At 44.4% G+C, this 10,318-nt stretch overlaps 1 protein-coding gene across 2 annotated transcripts in view; it reads right to left on the reverse strand.

Moving 5' to 3' along the window:
* Positions 1–10,318, reverse strand: part of CELF5 (CUGBP Elav-like family member 5) — a 75,246-nt gene that overhangs the window by 18,637 nt on the left and 46,291 nt on the right. Inside the window, exons 4-5 of one of the 2 annotated variants that reach the window (XM_070732208.1) lie at positions 9,681–9,693; positions 1,687–1,815 (exon numbers count right to left, since the gene is read on the reverse strand). In XM_070732208.1, coding sequence (XP_070588309.1) covers positions 1,687–1,815; positions 9,681–9,693 — 142 coding nt within the window. Of the gene's footprint in view, positions 1–1,686; positions 1,817–9,680; positions 9,694–10,318 lie in introns of those variants that run through there. The other variant, XM_070732219.1, reaches the window with a different exon arrangement.

A 10,318-nucleotide genomic window follows, 5' to 3' on the forward strand; every position in this document is an offset into this window, starting at 1 on the left:
GCTAGCTGCTATGAAAAACTTATAATCCTTTTGTTACGTAGCCGCCGTGGCTAGGAGGGCTTCTTCTTCTGACCCGATTCCACTGCCGCCGGTCGAGGGCTCAGTGTCAACTCTCTGCAGGGTGTGCTGACCCCAAAACAGATTGTCAATGGTGTCCCCTTATTCACCATCCCTCCAGGGTGCTTCAGTCCTGGATCCAATGGACCAAGTCCCCCAAGTGACAGGGATATAGGGATTCTCCAGCAGAGCGTGGGGAAATCTGTGTTGCCGCAGCACTTGGCCATGCCTCTCCTCCACTAGTGATATGCGTGCATGTGCTAGGTAATTGAAGACCAGGTGACCAATGCACATGTGCATGCCAGAAACCAGAAGAGCAGCCATCTGGCGCGTCCATGCAGTTTCTGGGATGCATGGGTGTGTGCGCGAGCACCAAGGAGCCCTCATTTCAGTCCTGAGATGCAAATATTCTCCTTTATTGATATAATTCAGACTTACATCCCGCCCTCTATGTCAGCGTCTCAAATAAACCAGAGTTCAAACCTTGGCTTTCTCCTAAGTTCCAATTTATGTTGGTTACGAACTGTAGCCATCCCAATACTAATTTTCCCTACAGCTCTCCACCCAGGTTAAGGTTTATCCCTCATCCCCACACCCATAAGTTCATCACGTGGACCACTCCAGTTCTCCCAGCGTCCACAGTCCTCCCCTGTACTTCCAGCTGGTGCAGAAGAGTGGATGGCCTTGAATCTTCTGGAAAGAATGTGTTGTGGCTAGTATCTTTCCCTCTCATGCAACCACCCTTCCCCAAAGTTTCTAGAGTTGTTAACCTGATCCTACGCAGCTTCTGCTCAGGCAATCTCACACTACTCACAAGAGCCTTTGCCAGACCCATCCTAGACTACTGCTCATCTGTCTGGAACCCATACCACATCTCGGACATCAACACCCTTGAAAATGTCCAAAGATATTTCACCAGAAGAGCCCTTCACTCCTCCACTCGAAACAGAATATCCTACGAAAATAGACTAACAATCCTGGGCCTAGAAAACCTAGAACTACGGCGCCTAAAACACGATTTGAGTATTGCCCACAAGATCATATGCTGCAACGTCCTACCGGTCAATGACTACTTTAGCTTCAACCGCAACAACACAAGAGCACGCAACAGATTCAAGCTTAATACAAACCGCTCCAAACTTGACTGTAAAAAATATGATTTCAACAATTGAGTTATCGAAGCGTGGAACTCATTACTGGACTCAATAGTGTCAACCCCTAACCCCCAACATTTCTCCCTTAGACTCCCCACAATTGACCTCTCCAGGTTCCTAAGAGGCCAGTAAGGGGCGTACATAAGTGCACTGGTGTGCCTTTCGTCCCCTGTCCAATTGTCTTTCCTTTCTCTCACTTATCATATATATTTTCTTTCTTTCATATATTCTCTCCTCTAAGTTCACTTTTACCCTTATATATATTACTACATGTCTATTTTTCTTCCTATGTATTTGTGTATTGGACAAATGAATGAATAAAAAATAAAAATAAAATTCCTACAGTACTATTCTAATTGTTGTCTCTAACTCAAAACGATGTCTTCGGCCTGACCCTGTAATTCTTTACAGTGGACAGTTTATAATGTAAGCCTTATATGCATATTGACCCCAACGATCTGGGTCCTTGACTGACCTTTGCTGTTCCCGTCTGGACCCCTAAGCACTGTGCATTCATCGATGACCCCGAAAGGTTCAAAGAGGCAGAGGATGTCTTCTTCGGACTGCTGTTTATTCAACATGCCCACAAAGAGCTTCCGGTCTCCTAGAAGAGAAGAAAAGAAAGACACAGAACCATCAACTTTCCATAGGTCCCTGGTGGCTGAGAAAGACACAAAGGAGAAAAATTCAGTCCGTTTTTTACACTTGTGACCGGTTTCAGCATCCCCGTGGTCATGTGATCAAAATTGACTCATAAAATTTGGGGGAAGTTTTATGATTGGATAGAAAATTAAGAGATGCGTATGTATTAGTAATTGGTTAATTTGGGAAAAATTGAAACATGAGAATTTGATTTATACTTTGCAAGCCAGATGGCAAAGATGAGAAATGGTGGTAGCCCTATATAACGATATAACACAAAATTTACTTATTGTTTAGATTTTAAACATATAGAACTTTATTGTATGAAGTAGGTGATTAACTATATGAATAGTTTCTTTTACTAAAAATATAGATATATATATATCAATATACCAGGGTGATCCGACATAAAAAACATATAGCCCCTCCCTGGTACAGAGCTGAAAGGGATCAGATCTGGTGGCCTAGAGGTTAATTCTCTGCCTTACAAGGCAGAAGCTGCTGGATCAAATCCCAGTAAGGGTGTGGCTAGCTGATGAGACCAGAACAAGGCCGAAATAGTGCCATCCTAGTCTCCCTTAATTTTAAAAATTCAGCAAAAAAACATGCGATATATATATAAATATATATATATTTATTAGCTATATGATACAATATTAAAATTTAGATAAAAGAAATTTTATTATTCTTTGCCTTGATGTAATGTAACTTTTTATAATAAGACGGAGAGAAAGAATTTTTATTTAGATATTTAAGAATTGATAATATTGTATAAAATTAATAGAAAATTTTAGATGAGGAGAGATAAGAGCCTCCTTTGAGAGAGTAATAAGAAAAGAAAAGTTTATATATGATTGATTTTAAGCATTGTTGTGTTTATAACTATATATTGTTTTACTTTATGGTGGAGAAAAATGAAAATCTTATACCGTAAAAAAAACAATTGACTCATATTTACGACGGTTGCAGAGTCACGTCATCTTCTTTTGCAACCTTCTTGCAAGCAAAGTCAATGGGGCAGCCTGATTTACTTAACAGCCGGTTTACTAACTTATCAACTACCGTGATTCACTTAACAACGGGGGTGAGAAAGCTTGTTAAAGGGGGTAAAAGACTCACTCAACAAACATCTCACTTAGCCACTGAAATTTTGGGCTCAAATTTTGGAGGCTCAAATCCTCAAAGTCGAGGATTTACCCGTGCTAACTTAACAACTGCAGGGATTCACTTAATAACAACGGCAAGAAAGTTGTAAAGTGGGGTAAATCTGGCTTAGCGACTGTCTCTCACTCAGCAATGGAAATTATGGGCTCAACAGAACTAAGGGGAAATTTCCTGACACTGAGAACAATTAATCAGTGGAACAGCTTGCCACCAGAAGTTGTGAATGTTCCAACACTGGAAGTATTTAAGAAGATGCTAGATAACCATCTGTCTGAAGTAGTGGAGGGTTTCCTGCCTAGGCAGGGGTTGGACTAGAAGATCTCCAAAGTTCCTTCCAACTATTATTATTATTATTATTATTATTATTATTATTATTATTATTATTATTATCATCATTATTATTATCATTATTATTATTTTTTATGTCAATACAACACAGCAAACGAGATCACTATGCTGGATTTCATATTTCATCACCAGTCGGGCACTTCCCAAGCACCTAGGGCTGCGTGATGTAGCGGCGAATTATGTTTGCCGATCCCAGTAAAGCGGCCTTTTGCAATTGACAGATGGAGATTTTGTCAATTCCAATGGTTTTCAAATGTCCACTGAGATCCTTTGGTACTGCACCCAGCGTGCCAAGTACCACTGGGACCACTTTCACTGGCTTATGCCAGAGTCGTTGCAGCTCGATTTTTAGATCTTCGTATTTCACTAATTTCTCTAGCTGCTTCTCCTCAATTCTGCTGTTCCCTGGGAGCCAATGATCCATACTTTCTTTTTCTCCACAATCACAATGTCTGGTGTATTATGCTTCAGAATTCGGTCAGTCTGAAGTCGGAAGTCCCACAGTAGTTTTGCTTGCTCATTTTCGACCACTTTTTCGGGCTTATGATCCCACCAGTTCTTTGCCACTGGTAAATGGTAGTTCCGGCACAAGTTCCAGTGGATCATTGTGATTGTGGAGAAAAAGAAAGTATGGATCATCGACATCACCATCCCAGCAGACAGCAGAATTGAGGAGAAGCAGCTAGAGAAATTAGTGAAATACGAAGATCTAAAAATCGAGCTGCAACGACTCTGGCATAAGCCCGTGAAAGTGGTCCCATTGGTACTTGGCACGCTGGGTGCAGTACCAAAGGATCTCAGCGGACATTTGAAAACCATTGGAATTGACAAAATCTCCATCTGTCAATTGCAAAAGGCTGCTTTACTGGTATCGGCAAACATAATCGGCTACACCACGCAGTCCTAGGTGCTTGGGAAGCGCCCGACTGGTGATGAAATATGAAATCCAGCATAGTGATCTTGTTTGCTGTGCTGTACTGACATAATAATAATAATAATAATAATAATAATAATAATAATAATAATAATAATAATAATAATCTTCTTGAGGTGCAGTGACCAGAACTGTACACAGTACTCCAAATGTGGTCTCACCATCTTTATTCTTCTTCTTATTATTATTATTACTACTACTACTACTACTACTACTACCAGTGTTCATAAATTGAGGACTATCTGTTGTAGCAGATTTGAGAAAAGGACTTTTGTTCTTTTTTGCTTAATTTAAGGCAGGTGTCTCCAACTGTAGCAACTTTAAGCCTGAAGGACTTCAACCCCCAGACTTAAATTTGCCAAGGTTGGAATCCCCTGTTTTAAAGTACATATTTCCCCCTATGATGGTTAACTGCTTAAGGCTTTGTAAAAGCCGAGTCGCCTATCAAACTGCAGCAGCCTGATAAACCTTCTCAGTGTTGTATTAATAAAAGAGACTTTTGTTTTTCCAACCCCTTCGGATTTCTGCTTTTGACTCTGCTAACAAGGAGCTCGGGAGTGTTACCCTTGGCAAGATTGAAGCCAATTGTGCCAGGCACGTGACCAGCCGCTCACAAGGGAGGCCGGGCTTTTTGTAAACCGAGGGGAGGGTCATCGGAATGCAGGAAGGGTTAAGTGTGAAATGTCACATCCCCCCCAGGGAGATCTCCAAGGGCCCTGGGTTGTGAGGCCTGCCAAGATTGTGCAAATCCATTCGGGAGGCTCTAAATGGCTTCATGAGAAGCCTCCTTATTGTAAATGACAGGATCAGAAGGATTTGCTCAGAAGGGAAAGTAATGCAACCTGACAAGTCTCAGAAGCAATTTATGGAGAGTGTTATGCGCTGGAGAATACAAACGTTGGAAAAATCCTTTCTCTGGGAAGAAGATCACAAAGGCAAAAAGAGAAGAGAGAGAAAGAGAGAGAGAGAGAGAGAGAGAGAGAGAGAGAGAGAGAAGAAATAAAGAAATAAGGAAGGGAGGAAAAAGGAACGAAGGAAGCAGAAAGAAGGAATGTTGAAAGAGAAACAGAGAGAGAGGGAGAGAGAAAGCAAGAACGAAGGAAGGAAAGAAAGAAAGAAATAAGGAAGGAAGGAAAGAAAGAAAAGAGAGAGAAAGGGAAGGAGGGAAAGGAAGGACAGAAGGAAGGGAACAGGAAGGAAGAAGAAACAAAATAGAAGGAAGGAGAAAGAATGAAGGGGAGGGAGAGAAAGAAAGAGAGAGAAAGAAAGAAAGAAATAAAAAAGAAAGAAAGAAAGAAAGAGGGAGGGAGAGAAGGAAGGAAGGAAGGAAACAAGCAAGCAGGAAGGGGTAGAGAGAGAAAGAAGGAAGACAAAGTAGTAGAAGGGAATGAAGGAGAAAGAAGGAAGGGGGAGAGAGAAAGAGAAAGGGAGAAAGAAAGGAAGGAAGGAAGGAAGGAAGGAAGAGAGAGAAAGAAAGAGAAAGAAATAGAGGGAGGGGAGCAAGGAAACAAGCAAGCAGGAAGGGGGGAGCGAAAGAAGGAAAACAAAGTAGTAGAAGGGAATGAAGGAGAAAGAAGGAAGGGGGAGAGAGAAAGAGAAAGGAAGAAAGGAAGAAAGAAAGAAAAAGGGGGGAAGGAGAAAGAAGGAAGGGGGAGAGATAAAGAGAAAGGGAGAAAGGAAGGAAGGAAGAAAGAGAAAAAAAGAAGGAAAGAGAGAGAGAGAGAAAGAAGGAAAGAAAGGGAAGGAGAAAGAAGGAAGGGGGAGAGATAAAGAGAAAGGGAGAAAGAAAGGAAGAAAAGAAGAAAGAAAGAAAGAAAGAAAGAAGGAAAGAAGGAAAGAAGGAAAGAGAGAGAAAGAAAGAAAGAAAGAAAGAGGGAGGGAAGGAGAAAGAAGGAAGGAAGGAAGGAAGGGGAGAGATAAAGAGAAAGAAAGAATGAAAGCCTTCATGGTAAATTTCTGGGGGGGAGAGAATGGAATAGATGGGGGATTTATTCCCCCTGGATCTTTTTAATCTAGTGTCACTGATGATGTTACCTAGTTTGGCTAATGAAATCTTGGCAACAAAACCAACCAGGTCAGCGAGCACCAAGAATCCATCACCGACTTTCTTGTTTGAGGTTTTAAAAGGAAGATGTCCATGCCTCTCTAACACGTGGGTATCACCTGATTTTAATTTGTCTCCCATGGCAGACCACCTCAAAGGCAACATTAAGACTCATTTATGTCGCCAGGCATGGGACAATTAGATCAAACCCCCCTCCCCCATTCAATAAATGAAATGTGTGGTTGTGAATGAATTGGCTGGTTCATTTTACTGTATTGGGTTTTCAGTTGTAATTTTAATTGATTAGATTTGTTGCTGTATTGTTTACATTGTATAGAGAAGGAAGGGGAGGGAGAGAAACAAAGAGAGAGAGAGAGAGAGAGAGAGAAAGAGAAATAAAGAAAGAAAGAGGGAGGGAGGGAAGGAAGGAAGGAAACAAGCAAGCAGGAAGGGGGAGAGAGAGAAAGAAGGAAGACAAAGTAGTAGAAGGGAAGGAAGGAGAAAGAAGGAAGGGGAGAGAGAAAGAGAAAGGAAGAAAGGAAGGGAGGGGGGGAGGGAGAGAAAGAAAGAAAGAAAGAAAGAGAAAGAAAGAAAGAAAGAAAGAAAGAAAGAGAAAGAAAGAAAGAAAGAAAGAAAGAGAAAGAAAGAAAGAAAGCCGCTCCGGGTGTTCGGAGAAGGGCGGCATACTATTATTATTATTATTATTATTATTATTATTATTAATAATAATAATAATAATAATAATAATAATGGTACTTTGATCTGCGAAGAAGGAAAACTCAGAGCCAATTTGGCATAGCGGTTTAGGTGCACGCTTAGAAACCAGGTGACTGGAAGTTGTAGCCCTGGCGTAGGCTGGAAAGCCATGTTCACACCGATGGGGACAATCACCAGGAGACGGTGAGTTGTAGTCCCACCTCAGTCATGAAAGCTGGCTGGGTGGTTTTGAACCTACCACCAGGAGACAGTGAGTTCTAGTTCCAATTTTGGAATGAAAGCCGGTTGGGAATGAATTTCCTTTCCAGATCTTCCCTTCTTCGAATGAGTTATCAATTAGGAGACAGCTAGAGAAGAACTTGCAGCCAAATCTATTAAGACCCCTGTGCAGAATTGTTGGTTGCTAAATCAAGAAAGTGCCTGTTCTTCACACTTTCTGAACTTGGTTGTTTTTCTTGCAGACAATTTTATGACGCAATTCAAGGGCTAAGCGGGTGAGGTTACCTGGTAGGGTCGCAAAACGTCTGCAAGAAAGCAACCAAGCTGAGAGAGAGAGAAGACCAAGGACTCTGCAGTTTGGCACCAAGTTACAAATACTCCTGTGCTATTGAAATCAAGAGAGGATCCTACTTGTAGGACTCTCCAGCCTGGATTTCCTGTGGAGCTGTCCATGGTGCTAAGTTGGCTCTGTTCATTTCTTCCCCAACCCCAATGTCCTCCTCCTCCGCCTCCTCTTTCTCCTCCACCTCCCCCCTTCACTTTCTCCTTCTCTTCCTTCTCCCTCCTCATCTTCCTCCACCCTACCCCTCCCAGTTCTCCTATCCCCCCCTCCTCCTCTTCCTTCTCTTCCTTCTACTCCTTTCCCCTTCTTCTTTCTACTCTTCTTCCCCTCCTCCTCCTCCTCCTCTTTCTCCTCCTCTCCTCTCCCTCCTTCTTCTCTTACTCCTCTCCTTGTTCACCTCTCCCTCCTCCTTCCCATTCCTTCTCTTTCTTCTACTCCTCTCCTTCTTTCTACTCTTCCTCCCCTCCTCCTCTTTCTCCTCTCTCCTCCCCCTCATTGTCCTCTCCCTCCTTCTTCTCTTACTCCTCCTCCTTGTTCTCCTCTCCCTCCTCCTTCCCATTCCTTCTCTTTCTTCTACTCCTCTCCTTCTTTCTACTCTTCCTCCCCTCCTCCTCCTCCTCTTTCTCCTCCTCCCCTCCCCCCCTTCTCCTCTCCCTCCTTCTTCTCTTACTCCTCCTCCTTGTTCACCTCTCCCTCCTCCTTCCCATTCCTTCTCTTTCTTCTACTCCTCTCCTTCTTTCTACTCTTCCTCCCCTCCTCCTCTTCCTCCTCCTCTCCTCTCCTCCCCCTCCTTCTCCTCTCCCTCCTTCTTCTCTTACTCCTCCTCCTTGTTCTCCTCTCCATCCTCCTTCCCATTCCTTCTCTTTCTTCTACTCCTCTCCTTCTTTCTACTCTTCCTCCCCTCCTCCTCTTTCTCCTCCTCTCCTCCCCCTCATTGTCCTCTCCCTCCTTCTTCTCTTACTCCTCCTCCTTGTTCTCCTCTCCCTCCTCCTTCCCATTCCTTCTCTTTCTTCTACTCCTCTCCTTCTTTCTACTCTTCCTCCCCTCCTCCTCCTCTTTCTCCTCCTCCCCTCCCCTCCTCCTCCTCTCCCTCCTTCTTCTCTTACTCCTCCTCCTTGTTCTCCTCTCCCTCCTCCTTCCCATTCCTTCTCTTTCTTCTACTCCTCTCCTTCTTTCTACTCTTCCTCCCCTCCTCCTCCTCCTCTTTCTCCTCCTCCCCTCCCCTCCTTCTCCTCTCCCTCCTTCTTCTCTTACTCCTCCTCCTTGTTCTCCCCTCCTCCTTCCCATTCCTTCTCTTTCTTCTACTCCTCTCCTTCTTTCTACTCTTCCTCCCCTCCTCCTCCTCCTCTCCTCCTCCTCTCCTCCCCCTCATTCTCCTCTCCCTCCTTCTTCTCTTACTCCTCCTCCTTGTTCTCTCTCCCTCCTCCTTCCCATTCCTTCTCTTTCTTCTACTCCTCTCCTTCTTTCTACTCTTCCTCCCCTCCTCCTCCTCCTCTTTCTCCTCCTCCCCTCCTTCTCCTCTCCCTCCTTCTTCTCTTACTCCTCCTCCTTGTTCTCCTCTCCATCCTCCTTCCCATTCCTTCTCTTTCTTCTACTCCTCTCCTTCTTTCTACTCTTCCTCCCTCCTCCTCCTCCTCTTTCTCCTCCTCCCCTCCCCTCCTCCTCCTCTCCCTCCTTCTTCTCTTACTCCTCCTCCTTGTTCTCCTCTCCCTCCTCCTTCCCATTCCTTCTCTTTCTTCTACTCCTCTCCTTCTTTCTACTCTTCCTCCCCTCCTCCTCCTCCTCTTTCTCCTCTCCCCTCCCCTCCTTCTCCTCTCCCTCCTTCTTCTCTTACTCCTCCTCCTTGTTCTCCTCCTCCTTCCCATTCCTTCTCTTTCTTCTACTCCTCTCCTTCTTTCTACTCTTCCTCCCCTCCTCCTCCTCCTCCTCTCCTCCTCCTCTCCCTCCCCCTCATTCTCCTCTCCCTCCTTCTTCTCTTACTCCTCCTCCTTGTTCTCCTCTCCCTCCTCCTTCCCATTCCTTCTCTTTCTTCTACTCCTCTCCCTTTCTTCTTTCTACTCTTCCTCCCCTCCTCCTCATTTTCATCTTGTGCTCCTGCTCCCCTCCTCTTGATTCTCCCCCTCCTCCTCTTCCTTCCCCCTCCCCCTCATTCTCCTCTCCCTCCTTCTCTTCATCCTCCTCCCCCTCCCCTCCCCTTCCTCCTCTCCTCCCTCCTCCTGAGCTCCATTTTTGCTGGCAGAGGCACCATGGCTGGTTCTTCACTATTTCCAGGGCAGACTGTGGGCCAGAACTAAGTACCCTGTGGGCTGGATGCAACCCACGGGCCTCGGGTTTGACACACGTGCACTACACAAATGGGATGTATACATAGGGCCTTTCCCCATCAGCGTAGTAATTAATCCAGTGATGGTGGAGTTAAAATGCCAGGACAGTCCTCCTGCTACTTGCCAAATGCCAGTTTGCCAAAGCAACGGCTGGAGGGAGCTGCCAGCAAGTAAAAGGGAGGTTGTATAAGGGGAATCAAAATGACCCTTCAACCGTCCCACAAGAGCTGCTGGCCACTCCAAGATCATGGAATGGAATGTGAGACCCTTCATTCCATCAAACCAAAACAATTGGTCTGAATGTAGCTGCACATTTTAACATAACCAAGGAAAAGCCAGGAAGGAGGAAAAGGTTAACCAGATGCTTTGGGC

This window comes from Erythrolamprus reginae, chromosome 1, assembly GCF_031021105.1.
Source record: "Erythrolamprus reginae isolate rEryReg1 chromosome 1, rEryReg1.hap1, whole genome shotgun sequence".
NCBI classification, from domain to species: Eukaryota; Metazoa; Chordata; class Lepidosauria; order Squamata; family Dipsadidae; genus Erythrolamprus; species Erythrolamprus reginae.